Source organism: Folsomia candida, unplaced genomic scaffold (assembly GCF_002217175.1).
Source record: "Folsomia candida strain VU population unplaced genomic scaffold, ASM221717v1 Fcan01_Sc002, whole genome shotgun sequence".
Taxonomy (NCBI): Eukaryota; Metazoa; Arthropoda; class Collembola; order Entomobryomorpha; family Isotomidae; genus Folsomia; species Folsomia candida.
The window spans coordinates 6736302-6762123 of NW_019091194.1; the positions used below are offsets into that span (position 1 = coordinate 6736302).

General features: G+C 36.5%; 5 protein-coding genes and 1 long non-coding RNA gene across 7 annotated transcripts; 4 read left to right on the plus strand and 2 right to left on the minus strand.

Annotated features, from left to right (window-relative positions):
• Positions 1–1483: 1483 nt before the first annotated feature.
• Positions 1484–2738, minus strand: LOC110845034 (high mobility group protein B1). The gene is made up of 3 exons (XM_022091393.2): positions 2462–2738; positions 1945–2394; positions 1484–1865 (listed from the first exon to the last, which is right to left on the minus strand). The coding sequence occupies exons 2-3, from the start codon at positions 2362–2364 to the stop codon at positions 1647–1649; spliced, it is 639 nt and encodes a 212-aa protein (XP_021947085.2). The 5' UTR covers positions 2365–2394; positions 2462–2738; the 3' UTR covers positions 1484–1646.
• Positions 2739–3067: 329 nt separating this feature from the next.
• LOC110843823 (unc-112-related protein) lies at positions 3068–17146 on the minus strand. The gene is made up of 14 exons (XM_022089867.2): positions 16688–17146; positions 10099–10232; positions 9904–10003; positions 7943–8397; positions 6728–6825; positions 6114–6324; positions 6013–6023; positions 5602–5846; positions 5330–5469; positions 5016–5228; positions 4876–4944; positions 4647–4811; positions 4491–4572; positions 3068–4392 (listed from the first exon to the last, which is right to left on the minus strand). The coding sequence occupies exons 1-14, from the start codon at positions 16839–16841 to the stop codon at positions 4274–4276; spliced, it is 2196 nt and encodes a 731-aa protein (XP_021945559.1). The 5' UTR covers positions 16842–17146; the 3' UTR covers positions 3068–4273.
• Positions 7329–7826, plus strand: LOC118434281. Its single transcript, XR_004833900.1, has 2 exons — positions 7329–7456; positions 7520–7826. It is a non-coding gene; the product is annotated as an uncharacterized LOC118434281 (long non-coding RNA).
• A 228-nt stretch (positions 17147–17374) lies between the features above and the next one.
• On the plus strand, positions 17375–20121 carry LOC110843923. 2 transcript variants are annotated; one of them, XM_035847372.1, is made up of 7 exons: positions 17375–17727; positions 17801–18022; positions 18095–18475; positions 18554–18655; positions 18732–19059; positions 19166–19343; positions 19428–20121. In XM_035847372.1, the coding sequence occupies exons 2-7, from the start codon at positions 17872–17874 to the stop codon at positions 19890–19892; spliced, it is 1605 nt and encodes a 534-aa protein (XP_035703265.1). In that variant the 5' UTR covers positions 17375–17727; positions 17801–17871; the 3' UTR covers positions 19893–20121. The 2 variants fall into 2 exon arrangements, with proteins under 2 accessions (XP_035703265.1, XP_021945672.1); XM_022089980.2 differs by having other exon boundaries at positions 17375–18022.
• Positions 20122–20385: 264 nt separating this feature from the next.
• LOC110842641 (probable phosphoglycerate kinase) lies at positions 20386–22470 on the plus strand. Its single transcript, XM_022088421.2, has 8 exons — positions 20386–20583; positions 20710–21061; positions 21138–21241; positions 21365–21460; positions 21519–21657; positions 21735–21974; positions 22040–22256; positions 22328–22470. The coding sequence occupies exons 1-8, from the start codon at positions 20519–20521 to the stop codon at positions 22369–22371; spliced, it is 1257 nt and encodes a 418-aa protein (XP_021944113.1). The 5' UTR covers positions 20386–20518; the 3' UTR covers positions 22372–22470.
• A 130-nt stretch (positions 22471–22600) lies between these two features.
• On the plus strand, positions 22601–25775 carry LOC118434472 (glutamate receptor ionotropic, kainate 1-like). The gene is made up of 8 exons (XM_035848102.1): positions 22601–23424; positions 23504–23800; positions 23902–24005; positions 24097–24267; positions 24348–24595; positions 24685–24917; positions 24991–25286; positions 25357–25775. Exons 1-8 carry the CDS (start codon positions 23017–23019, stop codon positions 25607–25609), a joined length of 2010 nt encoding a protein of 669 aa, XP_035703995.1. The 5' UTR covers positions 22601–23016; the 3' UTR covers positions 25610–25775.
• The last annotated feature ends 47 nt before the right edge of the window (positions 25776–25822 follow it).

Genomic DNA, 25822 nt, shown 5'->3' on the forward strand with positions numbered 1-25822 from the left:
AATTTCTAGAAAGCTTCGAAATTTTGTATAAAAATTATTTTTTGCCTCAGATTTTCCTGAAAATGATTTTATAGACTAATTAAACTATGCTGAACAAGAATATGAAGGATTTTTTGAAAAACATTCAATAGTAAAAAAGTTATAAATTATTGAAATTTTGTATACAAATTTTTCTTGGATGTTCCAGAGAATTTCAAGACTTTGTCTCAGTTTCCCACACGATAGGAATATTTTGTGGTAAAATCAGATTTTCGGGGTAAGATGAGATTTCTAGTTTCCAGCACTCCTAGCTAGCTCTCCTAGGTACCACTACTAGCCAGCTCTCCCAGATAGCTCTCCTAGGTAGCACTACTAGCTAGCTCTCCTAGGTAGCACTACTAGCTAGCTCTCCTAGGTAGCACTACTAGCTAGCTCTCCTAGGTAGCACTACTAGCTAGCTCTCCTAGGTAGCACTACTAGCTAGCTCTCCTTTTTCAAAAGCCATTTTCATGAAAATCTAAGAGAAAAATTATTTTTATACAAAATTTCAAAAATTTTTAGAAATTTTATTTTTTGAAACCGCCGCGAAAAAAGGTATTTTTATGCATATGGGACCTTAGGGTATTCACACAAAAAATTTCAGTCAAATCCGAGCTAGGCCGCTATACTGCAATTTTACCATAATTTCTATACCAAATTTCAAAAATTGACAACGTTTTTGTTTTTCGAGACCGCCGTGAAAAAATTGAAAACTTATTTCCGCTATTTTGATTAAATTATAACCCATAAAATGAATGATTTTCGTTCAGATCATTTGTTGTATTGTAATATGATGCACACTTTTCTGTGTGGACGTGCTCTGGTGCTAAGTGTGGAAAGGCCCGTGCACCGCACCAAGTTGAGGCAAGTTGAGCTATCTATCTAACAGAGCTACATTTCTTATCGTGTGATCCTAAGCATAAATCCATTAAAATGCACGGAACATTCCAGTCTGTTCTCAATGTCATAACATAAGAGTCTGGGGTGCTCAAAATACCACAGAATTGACAATATTGGTCAAAGATATAATAAAAGTGCTGCACACACACATATGTACATAGGCTTGATATAATATATGAATATGTACATATACGTGTACGTGTTGCTGAAGATGATGTTTCTTAAAACAGCTTCAAATAATGGTTCAATAAATAAACGACATGCTTGGGATATCCGTATCTTGTACATGTACCAAAACTATTTACCCCCAGCAAATATGTACTTTTAAGCAAGAGATAGTCAGAGTTAATTTTAGTATGGACACAAAATGGTTCACGAAAACTACACAGTGGTGCTTTTGATTAAATCGAAGAAGGGGAATTTGAAGTGTAAAGAAAACATCTGAAAAATATCCAACCGACATAAATGAATCACTTGAGAAAATAGCATACCAATCTCGTCAAATTAATAAATAATAATATGTGAGAGGCACATTTCTATTAGGTTATACATACATTGACCTGTATTCAAAAATGACAAACTTGATTTAAGAAAAACATATAATCTAACTTAAGCAAGCTAGTCATCCAAATCCATAAAATCTATTAGAGAAATATCTAAAATAAATTTCCTTGTGAGCACATGCACAACCATAAAATTTAGTTGAACACAGCGTTTACTTGGTTAGCCTAGTTTTGGGAGTTGTTTTGGAATTCTCTCCCTCCTGTGATCTTCACCATCCTTTGAGCTTTCTTCTTTTCGATTTGCTGCCCATGTCCTTTGTTGTTGTGCTCGAACTCGAGCTGCTCCTTCTGATACCGAATTTTGTCTTTTAACGCCAACGCTTCATACCTGTCCTTGATATCTTGAGAACAGGAGGCCCACATATAGCCAAGAGTTTCGGAAACCTCAAAAAATAATACCAAATACTTATTAGCTTTTCGTTATTTAGATACCATCGATAAAATTTATGAAAATTTCGAGTACCTCGGTCATTTTGAGGTTTGGATAATCTTTCATCACTTTGGGGCGTTCGTCCCAACAGTACCAGAAGAAAGAGGTGAGTGGCTTTTCTGGCCCTGGTGCCTTTTTGAAACGCATTTTCTTGAGATTGCTCAGCTTCTTACGTCCTCTTGATTCACGACTCTTCATTTCCTCATTCGGCTGAGTCGCCATGAGTTCGAATGGCTTCCTCTCACTGGTCGACATGGATTTCCACCGGTTAGAGCACAATTGACAAAACTCGTGGTAGCTTGGTCTTTCGGCGACGAGCGTTTTCATTAGTTGAACGCGGCAAGAGGTCACAAAGAGCTGGAAAGGCGTTCTCTTCGTGCTTCCACTTCTTCCCTTCGCCTTCGCTACCTTTACTCCCTGTTTTCCACTTTTCTTCAACTTGCCGTTCTTCATCGCTTCGAAGTTCGAATCAAAGACCTGTATCTGAAATAGTGATTATTGCTTGTTAGTCAGGTCACCAAATACATAAATCCTTAAAAATTTAATTTGCCTTTTAACGATTCCGATAGGACCCTATAAATTATCTGTAATTGTTGAATTTTGGTTCAGCCAGGGTCAGTTTAGCTGATTTTATGGATTGGTCTATCATCAGAAACAACTAAAAGTGTTGAAAAATGGCTACACAACAGGCGAATTCCAAGTTTGTTTAAGTTCTTGGTAGAGTAAAAAGGAATTACGCCCGATGATAATTAATAATGATAATTTGATTGACGTTGACGAAAAAAATCATCTAAAAAATATGGGTTCATTTTGGGTTCATTTTTGAGGCAGCCGTTGCGAGGGAGTCGTACAATCTAGAATTCCGCTCTGTCAACTTGTCTCAAGAGATTTTATTTTTATGTAAACATATAAAACCAAAACGTCAACGTCCATGAAAAAATTTGCTGACATATCTTTTCATCCGCTATCGATTATTAATTGGATTGCATTGAAGTTTTAATGGAAAAACGAGAAAAAAATTACTTCATTTGTCAATACATATTTCGAATACTATCTGCAATTCATTATCAAGGCATGTGTAGAAAAAGTGGTTTATTATGTTTTATCAATTTAAGACGACTTATTCAAGTAATCTAAAGTAGGCGTTCTCGAAAAGTCTTGTATCATAATTCTTGTATCTTTATTAACCCATTAATTTCATTAATCAACAGTAACTTGAATTTCCTAAATATTAAAAAATCTGGACAGTTTATCCTAAATGTTAAATTTATACTGTTTGTTTGGCTGGTAAAATACTAATTCAATTCATTAAGGACTTGGTGGCTTGTTCTGTTCTGATTGAAAATCTCATAGTTAGGAGGCCTTCTTGTTTTTTAACTACATCTACATACATTTCAATTTAAATTAATTTGGGTTAAAAACATTTGTCATTTTTTAATAACCTGTTTCATATTATGAGTAAAATTATGCTCCTCTAGTCAACATTAAAAAACACTTATTCATTGTATATAACTATACAGATTGCAAACGTATTGTATCAGTATTTGTTAATCTATATTTTAAATGTGTATGTAATTGTATTAAGCTCAAATTAAAAGTTAAACAACAAAACAATTAAGTCATAGTTTAAAATTGCAAGTATTTCAAAGTCACTAGATTTCTTTCAAGACCGCTCTTGTTTTTAACTAGAAGTAATCCATAACATGTACGTTTTCATATATTTGTAATACCGGTTGGGTCTCCTAATTAAAAAGTTTCAGCACGATGGTTAAGTATTTATAACATAGCGTGTCGTCAGCATGGCAGGATGATTGTTCCGTATTGTACCAATTTTTATAAACAGGTTGTCTTATATAATGCATACATTCCAATTATACAAGTTGTAAATCGCATAGGCAAACTATGTATCTATTTATTGGTACTTCATATGGCATAATAACAGATGCCAACAAGTCGTGTTACATCTGGAAGGTATTCATAATCGTTTACATAAACGGTTCTTAAATTATTAATTTTAAAAAGTTAATTGCACTTGTTGTTCAATGATTGTAAAATTTTGATGCGGAATATTCTTAAAATGTTACAAGTTTATGTACATGACAAAGTTTAAACTAATAATTGTACATGACGATGAACAGGCGAGGTATATTTATGTAACTCCGTGTGGTTAGTTTCAGATAATTTCAGTTTCAGACAACCTACTATGCATGGTTAAAACTCATTATTGTTATAATAACTATGTATTTGAGGTAACTGGCAATAAATGATTATCATATTTTAACATATACGACGGTAAATTTGGTGGCACTTTGTTAGAAACCTTTTTGTAATTTGTAGTTAGTGACGAAATTGTAAGGTAATGTTAATTCCATCCCCCGGTTAACTTGTGAAACATATCTTCATTTAGCGTTTGACTGGCGTCTTTGGAGCGAAGAGACAGGAAAATATATCCTCCAATGAATTCATGAACAACTTTACAATCTGGAAAAATAAATAAAACCAAATTAACAAACTTTGTAACACCAAGAAGTTTTAATGAGCCATGCATTTGGTAGGCCCATTGTTATCGGCTTACTAACCTGCGGAGAGGCATCCAAAACTGATATTTTCGTCATCGAGCTGAATCATCATCATTTTGACTTCCCAGTTGACGTTCCATGCCTAAAAGAAGGATATAATTATTAATTAAAAATGACGCTTTTATACATTAAATAAGTTTATAAGCTTATAAATACCTTCATGTTATTGTATCTCCAGGTTTTGATGTGGTCTCCATTATTGATATCCATCCTCATAATTCTGTTAAATGCAACGCCGAGCAGTTCCTCCTTTTTCGATCCACAATGGACAATGAACAATGAAATTCCAAAGTCGGGAAGAGATTGCCAAGCTTTAATATACTATAAGAAAAATAAACTCATTCATTTAGTTTTATTCAGTTATTTAGTACTTATTTAGTCTCACCTTCATTTTTGCCTCTACCAAATTACAATCCTTCACATTGGCATGCGCTTCAAGGATCCTTTGCGGTAACTATATTTACAGGGTGGTTGAAATCGGAGAAAATGGGAATTATAATAATCAATTTTTGTCGTGAGCACTACCTTTCCCTTAATCTTTTTAAGAAATCTGGGTGCAATGTATTCTTCTGGTGTAATATCGAAAGAATTTGGATTGATGGCAGGGGCTGGAGCACGATGTTGCATGGACAAAAATGATCTGATAGTATTTACTTCAGAGTCGTACGAACTATCGGCCAGAGTCTTTCCTTTAGACCCAAGTTTACAAGCAGCCATCCATTTGGCGTATTGATCCTCCTGTTAATATTAATACGAATCATATTATGCATTATACAAAACGACATAAAAGTAAGTCCATGAGTGAAACAACGCGTCTTAATATAATGATAAGCACTAACCGAATCACATCGGATCCAGTATTCGGTCATCCCATCTGGTCCTGGGACCTCTAGTTTGATGCCGTACTTTTGCTGTGCTAAATTTACGTCAGGAGCGACCTCACAGCCTTTAAGGGAGATTGAGAATGCAGAGTCGGGATCTAAAAGAAACATTGTACAGCTAGGATAAGACAGACGATTTGATAATTGATGACACATAAAGCGGCATCATTGTGTCCAACCAGCTCATAACTAAGCATCATTTAAATATTTGATGACTTTTGAACACTCACCGCCTCGACTTTTTTGAAAGTTCATGTACAAGTCTCTACAGGTTACGTGATACTTTTTCCAGCCCTTTAGCGTAAACTTTTTTGGTTTCATTACTCGCAGGCTGTCGGATAACTCTGGGGTGTGCATAATACTCCTATTGTTGACTCCTGATCCTTCCAGCGTTACTTGAAGATCATTCAGTGCCGCGTCTATGTCGTCTTCACCTTGGTTGGGAAAATCTGGTTGAGGGACATTGGACTGGAGGCTACAAAATATATGTGTAATATCAAATAGTTAGAAATGTCAAGTCCAAAAAGCTATGTGCATAAAACTGTTATGAAAGGGAGGACACTCATTACGGTCACCACCAGTCGTAGGTGTACACAAATAAACTTAAACAAAAGAAGAAGAAAGTCACAATCACATTTTACCTGACTTGAAGCTGCAAGAAAAGGGAAAATAAATAACATTATTAATTTTGCCGATTCAAACTTATTTAATTTTATTAAGTATTATTTTTTGGTGCACTCACCTGTAACGCCGAAAACATGAGCATTTCTTCTTCCGTGCAGTCAATCTCTTCATTTAGTAGTTGCCACCGAGCTTGTTCATATAATTGGTTGATTCGAACAGCATCAAATTTAGGGTTTAGGTCGTAGAAAGAGTAGAACTTAAAGCGCAAATTTAAAGTGTCAAACTCTCTCACGCCTTGTTCCATTATGGACAAAGATGAATCCAGCCATCTATGAAAATACGACCGTCTTAAAAACATTACTCATAAAAGGAGTAAACTAGTAATATTGTCACACTTAATTGTTATTAAAAATAGCCATAAAAAAGTTGGACAATGTGACAGACTTAAAGTAATAAATCCAACTGTCACACAAAACAACAAGTACCCCACGACGCTACATACTGCCTCCTTTATGTGAGTACTGTCGAATAAAATATACAACTGGGGTCTATATTTACTAAATATTTAGTTACACCGACAGAGTTCAACGACCAGAATAAGTAATGATTTTAAGCCAAAAGGAACACAATTGCATAAACATTTATAATCTACATATGTCCATTCCTGCTGTATAATTCATACACGTTGAAAATTTACTGAGAAAACGCTATGGATTCTATGTATGTACTTACGCTACGTTAAGCCTCGCTTTCTCCACCAGATTTCTGGGCCTCAAGTGTTTCAAATTTGGGTCAATGGGCGGTGTGGTGGCAAGGGCTTCGAGGTGAGCCTGGAAAACAGAACATTACATTACCCTAGTCAGCCCGGGTTTAAACAGTAAACAAAAACAGCAAAAAAAGCCTTATCCTCGCATCTGGACGACATAAATGCTGTTATCGAGTAAATAATATTATTTTTATTTTTTTATTTTTTTTATATACATACGTATATCATTTTTAAAAACTTGTCAATATTATTGGTATTATTGTTATGAGTTATAATTGTATGCCAATTAATTTTTTAATTTATGTGTAAAGTAAAATCACCGATGGCGTCGTGAGTGTGATTTTACCTCAAGAGGAAGTATTAACCATCGAAGGTCGTGATATGAAACCAGAAAAGAAACAACCGAAGAAGGGCAGATCAGAGGGGAAAATAAAATGCCCCGAGTGCGACTACGCGACAGACAGACGATTTGATATGAAAAAATAGGTTCATTTATAATTAATCCTACTTATTTTTAATATATATATATATGTTTATAGACATTCTTGTGTTCACACAAATGTGAAACTTTTTGGATGTAATTTGTGTGGTTCTAAACTTGGAAGCCAACTTGGATTGGATAAACACTTAAAAGATGGGTGTACAAAACAAGGAAAAGGCCGTAAGACTGAGTTTGCGGAGATTCAAAAATTACGGTATGCTTTATAAGATATGTAGTAGACATTTGATCAAACAACTGACTAAATTTTTGAATCTAGGAACCCTGTCTCTAGTGCTTCCACCTCGCCACGCAACCCTTCTCCATCAAAGAACCATCTTCGATTCGAAATCACTAATTTGTCTCGGAAATTAAAAGAGAAGGAGGCAGAGAACCTAATGCTGAAGATGCGTTTGTCTTTAACCAAAGTAGATGGTGTTAAGAAATCCTTTCTCCCAAAACGGAAGCAAGTTGAAGAAGGGAACACTTGCCAAGCGAAGAGATTCAGTTATTCACAATAACACATTCTTGTCATATACAACCAAAATTATTATTGCTTTACAATAAACAATTTAATCTGATTAATATTGATTTGAGTCGAGTTCAAACATGTCATTTTTCTATAGTTTATTATACTCAACCTTTCGAAAATACTCTGTTTTCTGCTTCAGGAGAAATTTAATTTAAATTTAGTCTGACTTACTGACACCTCGAGGTCCAGCTCGTTGAACCCGTTGGCACTCGCGGACAGAGGGATTGGGGAGTAGGAGGTGTTCCCATTACCCAAAGTGTTGTAGGGCGAGGCCCCATTTGACGACCAGCTAAGTGGAGAACTCATTGGCGTCTTGTTGGACGGAGAGCGGACAGGGGCGCAGAGGAAACGTTCCCCAATCCCACCCCCACTTCCGCCAGAAGAGTTACTCCCTGTGCTCTGATTGTGTCGACTGTACATCCCGTTTGAACTCGCATTAGCGACAAATGTATTTGTGTCGGGTGGAGGGAGGGGCGACCTTCCTCGACCCCCGTAAGAATCATCCCCATGTCCGGCATGCGAAGCGTAGCCATTCCTTCGACTTCGGAGAAGCTGGCCAAAATTCTGTTTGAGGTGTTCCGGACCCAAAGGAAAAGCGAAAGATAGTTCCTCAGGATGTCGAATTCCTATACACAGGAAACAATGGTCAAGCGTTGTTCATTGTGCATTATGTGTGACGATAGGCGAGGATCGGCATATTTAAGGGCAATAACAATGATAATAATGAGGCTTCATTTGGTGGTACATGCCATCATGTATGTATGTACTATGACAATTGCATTGTTGTATGAATGTCGAGATTACGTAGGTAGTGTAAAGGAGGTGTCGTACACAAATGCATGCAGAGTCTGAGACACTTAAGAGCAATGCGTATGCAATGAAAAATTTAAAGTGAACAAAAACTTGCATTTTGATGCGAATGCTCGTCGTTATTCACAGACAGGAAAGAACGAGTTGGTGGTGGGAATTGATGTCTTTACGTGGGTGGATTGGATTTGGAATGGGATGATGATGAGAAAAAAGAGATTGTTTCTTGAGCAGATTTGCATTGTACTTATGTATCTGTGAGTAGAGTATTATTATATCCAGCTCTATGCTACATATCTGTAATATGTAGAGGAGGAAGCTTGATGATGAGATCACAAGTAAATATACGAAACTCGACTCGAGATCAGATTTGGATTGGATTATAAATATGTCTACATGCGAACAAAATGAGTCGTCAATGTTTGATGGATTTGGATGCATTAAAGTTTAGATAAGAAACCTCAAACGCTGTAACAGTTGAAAAATTAGTGTAATGCATAGATCTTTTGAAACTATTCATTCTTTTTACTAGGAATGCTGGATGAGTAAAAACGAAGCAAGAAATTTCCTCTGTGTGTATACGTTCCACTTTAGTGAGATCGAGATGGAATCGTAAAATTTGAGAATGTAAATAAAGTTCTACATCATAAAATCCAAGTTTAGTCAGCTTTCAAAATTTTACAGATTCTCAAGTCCCGTTGTTTTTCTAGTAAGCAACGAGCTCCATGAATGTGAGCATGGGCAGGACTACTTTTAGAGAAATGATTTCTGGAATAATGCGAATTTCATTCAAGTTCACGCCATGATAAATAACACGAACTATCCACTCCCATTAATTTCCTTTCTTGCCATCACATGATTAGATTTCCGAACTGTCTATCTCCACCATTTCTATAAATGTAAGACTAACGGAATGTGAATCTGAGCTGGGCTTGTAAGCCGATATCTCGCGTTATCCTTATCCATATGCACCCATCCAAAACAATCCACTATCCCTACTTTTTCCTCACTTATCCCGCAATCGTTTATTGCAGCCCGTCGTAATTTTTTAGCCAGGTTATGTGATACTTGACTAACATGGACTCAAAACTTTTGAACCCTTTTTTATTTATGCATGCGTATCAAAAATGATGGGATGAATTTGGAACGGTGGAAATATATACGCGAGCGATCTAATTTCTGTGGACGAAGTTGAGTGTCAGCCAAATTAAAATGAAGCGTCTGTCTGTTTCAACTATGTATGAATGAATGTTCACCATAATGGATGACACGCTGAACTTGAGCCAGTTACAATTAATTACTCCCATAATAAATGTTGAACATACCCAACTGCTTACACAGGCGAACCACAGCGTTAAAGGTTTTGATGGAAAAGTCCACCTTACAATCTAGCGTTCTTCGATCAGGTAACTGAATCCTTAGCACCTTCGCAAAATCCAAAACGGATAAAATCAATCATTCACCAATCAATTAAATACATGTCCAACGTGTAATGTACAAATACTTCGTGTGGTCATTACCTTGTGACAAGGAGTAAAGTATAGTAACGCATCGGCTTGTACTCCGTACTGGTCAAGGGTAAATCTTGTTCTGGATAACCAAACATTGCGCTCTGGCCACCAAAGAGCATGATCTGACCAATCGATTGCTACTCCTGAAATTTAAAAAATAAGTAAACCGTAAAAAATATATTTGAAAGAAGCAGCTCATTATCGCCAAATCATGAATGACTGCTCATTTTTACAATGCTGCTGGTTTGACATTTGACATACGGGTGGAGTGGACAATACTATTCTGCAGTTGACATAAATAAGTGGACGATAGAATTAAAAAGCGTGGGTGGCTAATGAGTTGGTTGTGCTATAGCTACGATTTGGTATACTAGATACAAACTCCATACTACATCCTCTACATATATCCATGGGTTTGGCACCTTTTTACTAGAAATGTGTTGCATTAGCCTGGATGGGTGTGGTGTTTTTTCACTCCATTTGAGGCGCTTATATGTAGTTTCTCTGTTTGAGGACTCTTAAGCATAGTTACGCTGATACATAGCTATGCATGCTTAGGTAAATATGACCTGGCTGAGATTTGGGGAGTACAAGTAGTGAAGTGTAGCCAATATTTATATCGAAACTTGACTAAATTATGTTACAGTGAATATAACACCCAACGACTACCACTACATACATCCGATTTACAGAGAAGCGTTTTGCAGACTGGGTAGTAGAGTCGACGGATAAATGTATTCACCAAACCAAACTCAAGACGAAAGAAAATGCATTTCTCTTCCGTGTTCATTGCTGCTTCCTTCAGACCTCATTTACTTTACTAATTCTATCAAAGGAGTAAACACGTACTGTGTCACGCGACACAAAGTTACCAACCAATTCATATTTTTTGAGGAATAATTAAAACCATTTAAAAAAATAGATGGAAAAGGAACGATTTATGGCACACAAATCAGACCCCACCCATCGCATTCACGTTTAATGAAGTTCCTTCCTCCTCCAGAGAAAAAAAAGAGGAAGTTGAGATATTTTTAGGTGGCCGAGAGGCAGCTATTTCTTCACTACTTCCTTTCTCCTAGGTCTCTCGTCGTCTTGAGACAGATCTGGCCAAGAAATTAGTCCCGAAAAACCAAACACACATAAGCTCCCACACACACACAACAGTTTACATGTATACCCAACCCTTCATTCTTTCTGTCAAATCTCCAACACCAACAAAGCGAAATGAGACCAACTCTAACTAAATGTCTTTAAGGGTTGGTGAATGTGACCACGAAAAATTCATCATTTTCAGCTCAAAATTTTACAAATGTTTCAGTATTTTCATCCTATTTCTTTTTCATTTTTCAACAAATTACATGGATGGATCTTAATCTCGCTCATGTTACTTTTCTTTTTTCGGGTTGAAGCCTGTCTATTTATGACGTGACATGGATGATGGCGTGTGCCCAACGTGTAAATCGAAATGAACTTGTGCATTTTCTTGGGTAAAAAAACAGGGCAAACACAAGCCAAAAGTTTTCCTCCCTAGTTGGTTGGAATCTCAAGATTTCAGTCAAAAGATAATCGCCATTAGGAAACATGTTACAAATAGAAACAAATAAGGAGCATTCCAAAAATTCTTTCGAGAAAAGGGAGGAAATGGAAATTAAAGGAAATGACCAAAAATTCTTTTACAAAGAGAAATATCATTAGTCAAGATAATGTTCATGTTGACCCCGAACTTTGGATGTGATGACAGGGCGAGTGACAATAACTTCGGTTAAGGAAGTTGTTTAAGCCTTTGTTTCTATTTTAAAATGGGTTCATTTCAATTTTATTTCCGAGGGAATTGGGTATTATAAGGCTTTATGTGACAGAACCAAAATTAACAGTTCAACACGATTGTTTAATTGATGGTGTTTGCTTTGGTATGATCCTCATTGAGATTCTAGTCGGGTACGTACTTTATTCTTTGCACAAGGACGCCAACGGTCATTTCACTCAAGATTCACTAGTAAAAAGCATACTCTAGGGAGAAGAAAAGAACCAACAGCAGCATCATCATTATATCAAGCGCAGGAGAGAATGGAGAATGTTGGCCAAGGTGATTTTCTCAAAAGGCAAATGCTAAAATAACCAAGCTTGGAATGAATTTTAAAGCCCACAGTCAACTCACGAGTATCTAAACTTTTTCATATCAACTAAAAAATCTTCGTATCCTTTATCATACATACCATATGCACTTATGCTGGATGTTGTCTAGAAGAAAATTTGCATATATATGCACGTCTCGAAACACCGTCATCACATTGCTAACTAACCAACTTAACTTGGCCCACGGAAAAGGAGCAGATGGTTTGAAAATTGCAAATATTACAAAAATTCTGCGAATAAAATTATGAAAATTGTTCTCAACTAAGAAAGTATAGACGAAAATGTGCATCGGCATAAAAATTGAAAGGTTTTAAAGCATTTCGGGCAAGTGGCGAAGGTATTAAGAAAATAATAAATTTCAATATATTAATATACATGAATCGAAACAATGAGGCGATGACAACACCACGATGCATCACTACAAATGAATTGTTGACACATACATATGCATGACTGACACCAGTTTAATCCATTGCATTCAGACAAAAGCATAATAAACATGTGAAGAAATACGTTATTAAATTAATTAAGCTAAATGACTGTAAAGTATTTAAAGTTGTTTTGGGAAAATGTGCTGTAAAATGAGCTAAATTTATTAAATTGGATTAGATTAATCATAACAAACTTCGTAGGAACAGCTATATGCATGAGCAGAGTAATGAGGATAGTAAACTTTTAGTACTTTTACGTGTCTTTGAGCCGTCTGCAATTATAGGAGATTTTGGCCAGATGCAAAATAAAATAGGTCTCAGAGCTTACTTTACGGAGGATTATGTGTGGGACGAGTCCTTGGACCACTTACACATTGCTTCTAGTATTACAAGTAGTGCTCGACACGAGACGAGACGAGACGAGATTGCCTTGTCTCGTCTCGTCTCGAAAGTGACTCGAGACGAAGTAATCGAGACGAGACAAGATGACGATTTTGTCATCTCGTCTCGTCTCGAATCTCGTCTCGGTCGAGACGAGACGAGATGTCTCGATATTCATCCATGTTTTTCGAAATATCTTTTGTTTTCTTCAGATAATCACAAGCTAGTAACGGGATTGTTAATTTAAAAAATTTACGACGCTTCCATTGAGACATTTCACGTCAATTTTCGTTAGTAGGTAATCACGTAAACTTATTATTAACCTTACGAACTTTTGACGAAACGTACGAATATCTCTTAGGTGATTTTTACCCAGATAAGTCAAATTTTTGGTTCGTAAGATGATCTTCGCAGGCTTATGAACGTGATTACGAGCTTACGAAGGCTAACATGAAATACCTAAATGACTCGTAACCGTCATAACTTATGTTACGACATATGTATATGTATATATCTACTAAGAATATTGGGGATATGGATACGAGGAATCGCTACACACAGTATATACAATTTATAAATGGTTTTATATAGTTAGTGTTATATTTGAGTTTATTTAACGTAAAATCAGGACATTTGCAGATTGGTTAAAGTTTTGATCATAATTATTAATTTTAGCTATTCGCTGTAAAAAAATTGAAAGAAACTGCATTTCCCTAACCTGCCCGCTCCTTGCAGAAGGCTAGTGGAAGTAGTGGACAGAGAATTTGTTGCTAAATCTCTAAATTTGTGATGCCTCGAGACGTCTCGTCTCGACCGAGATTTGTCGAGACGAGATGGCGTTGGTCTCGTCTCGATCTCGTCTCGTCCCGAAATCTTTCGAGACGAAAAAGTTTGTCTCGTCTCGTCTCGTATCTCGTCTCGTCTCGAAATGTTCGAGATGGTCTCGTCTCGCGCCGAGCACTAATTACAAGAATACGTATATACATATGCCCATTTGCCCATAAAGATCATTCGCAATATGTCTGTAATGATTTGCACCCTATACATGAACATTTTGGCTTCGTTTTCATATTAGATTTTCTGCATCTAGAGATTGGACATAGTTTTCATTACATGTCAAAGAAAGAGATTGCCTGTTTCACCTCCAAGTGGGAAACAAACATATTGAAAACCTTCAATCGTGCTTATCACCGGTTTTTGAGATTGAGCATATTTATGTATTTGGCTGCACCAAATAATACGTACAAGTTGCAGCCGGAAATATTTATTAATTTTTACGATGTTTTCTATGCATTCATTTCTACGTATAGCTGGTATAGACAACCAGAAATTTGTAACTCACACATAATACTCTACTTTTTTCGCTAAATGAAATGATAATAAGTGTGGAGTGTGCCTTGTCTCTCGGGCTCGATTTGTTTACTTAACCATTAATGGATTACATTTACTTGCTTAGAAAACGACCTCACCTTATGCATTACCAAACCAAAAGTCAACAAACCAACTACATGCAAATGTATATCTATAGACATATACATATAAATACAACAACCAACATATTTACAATCACATATATTACGTATATAGGGTTTATAACGTTGTATTAAATCGTATGTGTACATGCAAGTAGAAATAAAATACCCATCGTGAAAGTGAAATGTCGTAGCTCTTGGATGTAGCAGCAAGCAGTGAAATACGAAATGGCATATGAAAAACTTGTAATCAAATTAAATCAAACCATAAATCGCAATTATGTAAGTGTGAAAAGGTCTAGAAGGACTATTAAAAAACAGTTTTATTGGTTAAATCACAATTACTCAAGAAGAACAACAAATGACGGCAAATGCTTCCCCATGCAATAGCTAAATAGGTATACCGAATTAATTAATTGTAATCAGAAAGAAAATCACATCAATCGTGTAACATTGCAAAATGCTTATTTATTGGTGTTGGTTGATGATTAAACTGAAAACATTGTGCGTACTCATGTTGACGATGACGACGTAACTTATGTAACGTTTGTCATAACTCCAGTAAATGCCAATTTGAATAGGTTATGATATTATTGACTCAACAATCCTGGATGGAAATGACTATATAGATACATCCGGCTGGGTTATCTTATTTCACTTTCTATGCATCATATTTGGATAAATTGGGTAACAGTGCTGCGGTAATGTGGTCTATCTATGCACTGCGGTTTATTTATCTGCACAACTAATAAATCTAATTGTCGTAATAAAATTTTAGGAAAATCAGAACTGATGTTAAAATGGGAAATATTACACAAGTATTTTTTATGCAACTCAATAAAAATTGCTATTTATATGTATCTAGGTATGTAAATATGCGGTGATCCAACCCAACTCTCAGACTCAGAACAACTAGTCCTAAATATTCCATAGTTGATAGTCTAGCAAGATTTTTGCGATATAATCAAGATGACAAGTTAATTATAATGATTAGATGAGGGCGTCATGCAATAATTGACTACATGCAGTCTGTACCCTTCAGTAAGAAAGCACCACTAATTAAAGTTGAGTATAAAATAAGTAAGCCGACATGAGGGAAAGCACGATAGCAAAGATGTTAACACACGCAACAACCGAGCAACAGTACAAAGTATAACTGCATCTCCAATTAAAATATAATCTAGCTGACTGAACTACACATCATGCCCAGTTAAATTATTCAGTGGGTGATGGGTTAATTAATTACCACTATAAAATAGATCCCGACACGGATTCAAATCTCTCCTCATGTACAACAAGCAATTATCAACTGGTTTTGTACATAATAAAATGTAAAGTTTCAGAAACGTGAAATATAGTCTGCTACTTTGTAATTTAAAGCTATTTCATTTGCACTTTTCACCTTTCGTTTCAACTCTAGCCTCAAGGTTTTATATTGCATGGAGTGTGTTGTGGTAAAGAATTAGTAATTGCAAGTGGATACATAAATGCATGGTTTAAATTTATTGTGTGCTCTGTGTATGCATGAAGATAAGCGACATATTACACAATTATGATAAGGTTTGCAGACCCACAACATGAGTAATGATCAAATATTAAATGATAAGTCATGGTGTTTTGACAAACTCCGTACAGAAATCGAGAAACATAAACAGGATAAGCTGAATTCAATGGAACTTACAAAACAATTGATTAAATCATCAACATTGTGTATTGTTAAATACAAAATTCTGAGACTGAGGAGCGCATAATATCATCCACTGAATATGCCCGGCCTTTATAGGTTGATGGAGGTATTTAGGTCACTAAGCAAGCATACATATATCCATACATCTGTATGTGTATCATAAATATTTACAAAATTCGTTTGAAGAACAGGATGCAATGTTTAAAATTAGATGGAACGATGTCATTAAAATTAAATACGTACGTTACACGCAAGATTGTTATAAAAGAGATTTGAGGAGTTTAAAGACACATACAATTCTTAAATTAGTGAATGAATAATGTTCTGACGATGATCTTGATAATTATGAATTTTTAGGTTTTAGGATGTATTCATGTACTTACATTGTTGTGTACAATGTTCAGCTTTTGAATAAAATAATGTACAAATTGGAAATATGTATCTGAAAATTTCTAAATATAGGCAATCATTTTATAGTTTGCTATGCTCACCTTGATTTCTTAGGTCATCTGTAAGTTGGAGCATGAGCCCTCCAATGTGCGTTTCTCCTTTGACCCGTAGCGTCCTTGGTTCCGACCCCATGTCGGTCACCAGCACTTGCAACTCCCACGAGCCATCCCCCACTAAGTTACCGTCCGCAAACATGATAACAATACCGGTATGCAGATAAAAATCTTATTATTAAGCAGTTTTTAATACAACGATTATTTTTCTTAAGGTCTCAATATTCAAGCAATTCACATTTCCTTGCACATTAAAATTTGCGTTCACGTTGTTCACTTTCTCGAACAAAATTCAACAACAAAATTCAACAAGTGAGAATCCTTCAAATAAGAGAGGCACAATTTATAACAGTGTCAAGTTTTTGTGTTTGTAGTACCAGTTTTGCTGTGGAGTTGTTACCAGCACTGGTTGTGAAAAGTGACTGAAGTGTAAGATGAAACCTAACCAAAAAATACTGCAAAGAATAACGATATACACATCCCACACGGACCTAGGATGGAAAACAGACAGAAGAACAATATACCAAAATGTTCACAGAGATGTGTTAAGAGAGAAGAAGTTTGAATGTGCAACCAGAAGAGAGTAAAGGGTTAAGAGAATGCAGGTTTGGATGATGTGGTGTGAAGTGCCTGGTATCAGAGAGCACAAAATGTTTATGAGAATGAATATAGCAAAATGTATGAAAATCTAGTGTTATTTAAAGGGAATTATGGCGACTTTTTAAAGGATTTTTAAGGGTAGGAGTGACCAGTGCTTGACAAATTGGGGTCAAGAAGCGTCCACACTGAGCATACTGATTTTGATGCAGTATGATTCGTGAAATTGGCTAACTTGAATATGCATAAGAAGGACAAATTTTTGAATAAAAAATATGTAACACTTTGCAAATAATTACTGCTCAACTCTTCAAAACAAAAGCTCCTAAATCATTCAGCGTCAGCACCAGGAATCCCAGTACAAGTACCTTTGTTTCAAAATTTTGAAGTTTCTGAAACAAAATGCCCCTCAGTAGTCCAATCCCGGCAAGGTCAAAGTTATAAACAACAAGTTCCAAAAAAGACAAAAATGAAGCTTTACTAAAACGACGGTTTACTGACCAGGTTTATTGACGACGATGGAAGGATAATGTAGGATAATAACGAGGAAAGTTTCACGACACAATTCTGTAAAAATGCTGACAATGTCGGGCGCAGTAGGTGCACCTGCAGGATTTTTAGCCAGAATATCATCATTGGAAAGAGAAGTCTCGTTTTTGAAGCAAAAAGTAGAAGACGACGCAAGATGGAAATTCTGTGTTCAACAATTCGTTCTCGACAATTTTGGTAACTAAAAAAATAATTCTGCGTGTCCAGTGACAGAAGGATAATATTCTTAATGATATGTCTTTAAATCAGCATTCGACATTCAAGGCGCCCTACTGCACGGGCAGCGTCGTAGAAATTACTCAACGACGGCTACGTCGCCTCATTTGAGCAGCAGGTGTGCTCACCCCGAAAAGAGAAAGACCTCATCCTCAGGAACATCTTATCGAAGTAAAGTGAAAGTTGAAAGGACAGACCCCATACAAACGAGGCATGGAGTAACGGACTACAATCCGCACAATCGGGGTGACGATGACGATGATCAAGACGACGACATTAGTCCAACTGGTTTCATGGATGAGGATGATGATGATCCGGAAATAAATGTTCATTGTTTTGGCGGAGTTATGGAGGATGGAATGGAGGTCAATGTGAATCCAAAGGATCTCATTATTACGCCAGATATTAGTACAGGTATCACAATTTTAAAACAGTTTTCCTCCTAAAAGTTATCGTGTGACAGTGATTGATTACCCAATCATTACTATTTAGACAACGAAAAACGAGATGGTTCTACGATAGACCCAAGTAAAAGACCTGCAGCTACTCCTACTAGAAGGACATCCTTGCTGGATGACACGGATGATGACCTCTGTAAGACTTCAACAGTCTTGATCGGGTACTTCGGATAAGCAAACTGATATTGAGCGTTTATTTTATTATTGCACAGTGGGTGATGTGGGAGCCCAATCTTCAGATGACGACGCTTCTTCTGGTTCATCTTCTGATGACGTCTCAACTCGTCGTCCCCACAGAAAAATGGAGTGGACTCTCATCGGAACTTATCCGAATGTGGAGACCATGAAACAACAGTTCAATTTGAGAGAATGGGGACTATCCACTAAACAGACCACAGGATCCGGTGCCAAAATATATTATTATTGCAAAGAATGTCGGAAACATGGACCAGGTCGATTACTAATTCGATACAAAAGTGAAGAGAGTGAAGTAGAAATTCTAAAGAATCAATTGGAGCATGATCATACAACAAAGAAAAGGTGGGGAAAATACCCAGGGGACCTATATGGTCCCCTGAGCAAAAAAAATTTCGCCGTGGTCTCGAAAACATACACAATTTCAAAAAAATCTTTTTTTACCGACAAGGTTAACGGAGGAGATGAAGGTTGAAATTCTAAGTCTGTACAAAGCTGGAATGGCAGACTCACCAAAAATATTAGCAGCTCTAAAGGTCTCAAAACCACACATGCGGCAACCAACCGTAAAACAAATTTGTCACATACTCAAACCACTTAGACGGGTGGAAAGAAAGCACAAAATGAAGGTATTTAGTAAAATTGTACATTATGTAATTATGTCAAAAACTAAGGTATATTTAAGCGGAAACTTATTACGGTCCATGATATAGGAAAAGAAGAAAGCTGCCAAAGAGAAACAAAGACAAAAGAGTTGCTCAGTTGATTCAACCTCTGGGGAAAAGAACAAGGTCACAAAGAAAAATGTCAAAAAAGATGTCAAAAACGTCTCTACCTTTGGGGGCGGAGTGCCATCCCTGTCGTTTCCTTCCTCTTCTCTGCCCCCATTCCCACTACCACTGTCATCCGGATCTTCTTCTACGACCTCAAGTGTTGGTGGCAACCTAACTTCTCAGCAGCAGCAACACATCAGTCAATTCATGTCAGCAGCAGAATCAGCAGGGTCTCGAGATTATCAAAGACCTCACGTCGTTTCTGTTCCTGGATTCCCAACCCCCAGCCAGCAACAACTCCAACAATTTTATCAGCAACATCAGCAACACCAGCATTCCCCATTCGACCCACCCAGTAATGTCCACCTGGGACAGGCAAATTATCCTTTAGAGTTCAATAAATAAAAATTGCCTGATAGGAAATTGTTGTGTCATTTCCTTACATATAAAATTAGTCATTTTAAACATGAATTAAGGTTGTGTTAATGTGATTTGTGATATTCATAGTACTATATGTATAAGAATTTTTTGTATATATCATTCTTATTTGGGAGCAGAAATTAAATCAAAGCCAAACACTGCATAAAACCAAAATTATGCATAAGTTGGTTTGGGATTCACTAATTACAATCAATCATAAGATACGTATTCAGTTTTACTTTCACTTTCACTTCGCCTTATCCGTTACATTTATGTAAGTACGTCCAATTAAATGCATAGGTTTCTCTCATATTTTACAAAATGCTGCCATGAATTTACTTTCACCTAACTTTCTCGTCAAGTGTACTTGGGAAAATTGAGACAATTCGGTGAAAGCATCTATCTACCTACTTCTCATTAGTCTCAATTCTCAAAAGAATGAAACTACCGGCAGCAGACACAACCCAATGTGTTGTATGTACATACGTGCAACCTTGAACCTATGCTAAAACTCCACTTTTCTTCTACATGTGACAAGCGAGTGCAAGGATTTGTACAATTTATTCCAAATTTTCATATTCCATACTGACCGAAAACAAACAATACTGAAAATGTCCGTCTTCAAAAAACTCCCGATCGACAAAGTGGACTTGAAGGGAAAACGAGTGTTGATTCGGTAAAATAAGACAAACTCTTAAGCGTGAAAAGATTTGCAGAAGTAAAGATCGTTGGATTTTTATTCGACATCGATCTTTTAAACTAAATGATAAGATTACTTAATTTCTCTGTCATTACTTTTCAGAGTGGATTTCAATGTCCCTCTCACGAAAACAGCTCCCATCACGATTACCAACACCCAACGGATCACTGCCGCCCTGCCCACAATTAACCACGCCCTGGCCACGGCCCGCTGTGTCATCCTAGCGTCGCACTTGGGACGACCTGATGGATTTCCGAACGAGAAATACACGCTGAAACCGGTCGCGGAGGAGTTGGAACGTCTTTTGAAAACCAAAGTCCACTTTTTGAAAGACTGCGTTGGAGACGAGGTTGAACAATTCTGCTCTACGGCGAGTGGTCTTGTGCTGCTGGAAAATTTGAGGTTTCATCTAGAGGAAGAGGGCAAAGGGGTGGATCCAAAGAGTGGAGAAAAGGTGAATTTATTGAGCAAGTCTACAGGTGGCATTTTTGTAGAATTAATAATGATAAGACTACACTTAACCGTGACAGGTGAAAGCCACGGCTGATCAAGTAAAGTCTTTCCGTGCTTCGTTGAGGAAGCTTGCAGATGTTTATATCAATGACGCCTTTGGAACAGCCCACAGAGCTCACAGGTACGTATATTACCTTTGTGTTATTTTGCTACGTGTTGTATAAACTGGACTATAAAAATATTTATATATTATTTTAATATACCTCGTTTATATCATTGCTAATAATGTTTTTCATGTGAATAGTTCCATGATGGGGGATGGCTATGAAATAAGGGCTAGCGGGTTCTTGCTGAAAAAGGAACTAGATTATTTTGCAAAAGCATTGGATCAGCCAGAACGGTATAATTTTAAATGTTGCAAACTATCTTATGGTTCTATTGGATACAATTTTTTACAGACCCTTTCTCGCCATCCTGGGCGGAGCCAAAGTCGCTGATAAAATTCTACTGATTGAAAACCTATTGGAGAAAGTGGATTCCATGATTATCGGAGGTGGAATGGCATTCACGTTTTTGAAGGTCTTAAATGGTGTTGAGGTATAAAGTTAAATATACTATAACACCAACTACAAGTTTTTCAGAGCAGGATATTATAAATAATTTTAAATGTGCAGATTGGCAATAGTTTGTACGATTCTGAAGGAGCCACTATTGTGCCCAAATTAGTGGAGAAAGCAAAGGCTAAGAACGTAACGATTCATCTACCCATCGACATGACGATAGCAGATGCTTTCTCCGCAACGGCAAATGTCGAAAGCGTAAAAGCTTCTGATGGGGTTAAGGCAGGATGGATGGGGTTGGATGTTGGCCCGGAAAGTGCCAAATTGTTTGCTGATGTCGTCAAAAGTGCAAAGGTGGGTTTATTTACAAAATATACATTATTATAATCCTCATTGCATTAAACCACTTTAAATATTAGACTATTGTCTGGAACGGGCCAATGGGTGTTTTCGAATTTGAAGCATTCGCTGCTGGAACCAAAACTGTGATGGATGCAGTAGTAGATGCTACAAAATCAGGAACTGTTTCTATCATTGGTGGCGGAGACACTGCGACATGCTGCGCTAAATGGGGGACTGAAGAAGCTGTCAGTCATGTTAGTACAGGTGGTGGTGCAAGTTTGGAGTTATTGGAAGGTTTGTTACAATATTTGCTCAATCCCTAATTTCCAAAAATCAAATAACTTATGATAAATTTAATCACACAGGAAAAGTCCTTCCGGGAGTGGCAGCATTGTCCGATGATGCTTAAATTCCACTTCATAAGTCTTTATGTTGGATGATTATTATAGTATCATTAAGTAGTTAACCAGACAATAAAGGGCCCTTAAGAATGTAATTGCAAATTAAATTTACTGATTGGCGTACAATTATTCGCAAATACATGACATAACAACGATATATTTACATAGACTGAACATGCGGTGGTGGGTGTGTAAGTGTAACCTTCATGTTGCACAAAATTGACAAATCATTAAGATATACACGTTCCGATAGTTTTTTCTACTCGTGGCAACTGTTTAAACAGATTGAAATAAAAATTCCCGTGGGTTGGTCTGTTAATTTGCACATGAAGTATTCGTTGTTATATAAGCTCGGAAATGATAATAACTTGGAACCGATTAGTTCTTGCCTGATGTTGAGTTTGAAGTGATGTGTCAACTGCTGTGTAGTATCTCCAATTGTATGGCACAGGCAAATGTAATATTTACCGACGACAAATATCATGATATACGACGTTAGAAATATATTTATGGTGGTTATCTAAACATACACGTTTATTTTGATTTTTATAAATGAATACCATTATAGTACTTTTCATACTATGACAATTACAGACGAATGTAGATTGGTTTAGTTATAAATAATATTGTGTCCAACTGTGTGGGGTAAGAAAATGAAGGAAACCATGCATGTAAAATTACACTATTATCTCGTAATTATCTTGCGATTTACAACAATATCTGATTTAGGATTTGTCGAAAGTTATTCCGTAAAATTTCCAGAAAACCCCAGATTCACATTTTTATCAATAGTTTCACAAAATAGTGTTCGGCTTATTTCATCTACTAATAAAAGTTTTAACGAACGTTTATGGGTTTCGAGATTAGAATATATCTTGCAAGGTGCAAGTAGCTACTCAAGTGATATTCATATTAGCATCATGGATCGTAAAGACGACAGCTTAAATCCCGAGATCGGAGACAAAAATAATAATTTCGTCGAACATTTGGTCCTTTTTGCATGTAACTCCATATCGGAACTTCGGAGCAGCATTATTAATCATTTATCGCACAAGACAAAGGTAATTTGTTCAATCAATTTCAATTAATATATGCATAGACACACGTAAATTTAACTGATCCGTTTTTGTATCTTACAAGAGATTCTTTGTCACCAATGAAGTAACCACATTTTTAATATTCACGAACCAATCGTTAAATTTTCCTTCGATCATATCAAATGAATCAATTTCATTCTTTGCACTCAACTCCAACGTTTATACAATAAGATCTGGAGATGACCGACTTTTACAAAAATTTACCATGTCTGAAATCTACACGCTTCAAGGCAATGTTGTAATAAATCTCGAACCCGTTAGAATTCCATTTACGCATATGAGGAAACAATGGGGTCGAAGAAAAAATCTCAAGGGAATTTTAATCACTGCAATTGCTACGGTATGCGCTTACACAATAATCATTCCATATAATGACATGTTAACAAATATGTATGTACATTTTTTGAATATTGGGGAATAACTTGATATCTTTTATTTCAGAATGAACCACAAACAGAGTACATAATCCTCAACGGGGAAGTCGTCTTGACAGGTGGCATTGGTACTAACATATTTAATTATTTCCAAGATGCCCTGAATTTCACGTAAGCTCATTTCAGTATAAAAACGTATGTGCAGTCATAACTTGATAAGACTCTGTCTTACATACATATGTACGTTTTTTGCTACACACAGTTCCAGAATAATTGTCGAAACTGTCTGGCCTAAACAGCTTGTGAATGGGAGCTGGGTCGGAATGGGGCGTCTCTTAATAGAGGAGAAAGCTGATATTGCGATAGTTTTCACCACCCACTTACCCTCCAGAGCAGATGCGTTTACAATGCTGGTGCCTCACCTCAAAAATGCGTGATTAAATTACATATCGATGTACATTTACGCACAAAAGATATTCTAAAATAACAATGCCTATTTTCTTGACCTTACAGACTTGTAGTAGTATTTCTTCAACCACCGTGGAATTCTGTGAGAAATGTTTTTATGTCTCCATTTAAGCCAAAATTGTGGTTTAGCTGCCTCGGACTTGTGTTGGGATTCTTTGTCTCATTTCGCATAATTATTTATTTTATTAAACATTACGTCATCGAAAGAAGTTATGAAGGCAAAAGGGATGATACAGTTCGTGAGACAGCGAGTGACTCGTTTATGTGGATATTATCAGGAGTTTGTAAACAAGGTGGGTTCATTTTCTGTACATGCTTTACATTAATTGAATATTTCTACTGCAAAAATCGTAGAAATCGTAAAATCATTTAAAAACTGTAGGATGGATGATATGGAGAAATTATACCCCTGCTGGAAATGCAAATTCGCTCAAAATTATATATTGCATAGTACTTCCATGTACAACTCTGATAATTTCGAACTACTTTGGAGCATCCTTGTACAAATTCCTCTCTGCGGAAAGGGTCTCTATAAAAACCTTGGGCGATTTACTCCACAGCGAGTTATATCTGGTTGCTGACAATTCGAGTCAAACTGTCTTAAGCTTGATTACTGTACATAATAAATATAGACCATAATATTGCCGTCAATGTACAACCAAGATATTAATCTATGAAAATATTTCAGCACCCGGAAAAAGTTTCCTGGGAAAGTGAGGATACAGCGGATATTCTCAGCAAGAAACAGATTATCATAAAAAACCCGCAACTTGTCAAGCCCGACATTGTTCAAGGCACTGGAGCATTTATAACGTACCCAACAACGGTACATTTGGAAAATTCGAATAGCTGGAAGGACAAAATGGATGGGCGAGATTTGTGCGACACGGGGAAAACCTTAAGTCTCCTCCCCTTCTCAACACCCTATCCGGCAGGGATGATGATGTCAAAGAGAAGTGCGTACAAAGATCTCTTCAACATCCAGTAATGTCTAGTTTTTTACAATACTAAGGAATACACAATTTGGCATTCAACATTAAGAAATTATTTGTAGGATAATAATTTTAATGGAATCTGGAATGATGCGTCGGTTCAGCACTGCATTTCAAAAAACTATGAAGCCTCGATGTTTAAACCCTCGTGATCTATTGTTTGGGAAAAATACCATTAAATTTTTAACAATAAGTTTATCAATGACAGATCTTCTGACAGCGTTTATTATTTTGATTGTGGGCGTAGCTTTATGTTTAGCTGTGTATTGTGGAGAAATGTGTACTAAACGAGTGTTTATGTTACGAAATTTGTAATAGTGTCCAGAAATTAATCGATGCTTGTTACATATTCACTTCCCGTGATGAATTGCACTTTGCAAAATTACAACAATCTTGCCACTTTCAATGCTTAGAACAGACAGCTTCCACTATTTGAAAAGCCGTAAAAAAATAAAATTCATCATGGGAAATTTTAACTTTATACTCTTGAGCATAATTGTATTTTTTTCCAAATATCAGCAACAATCA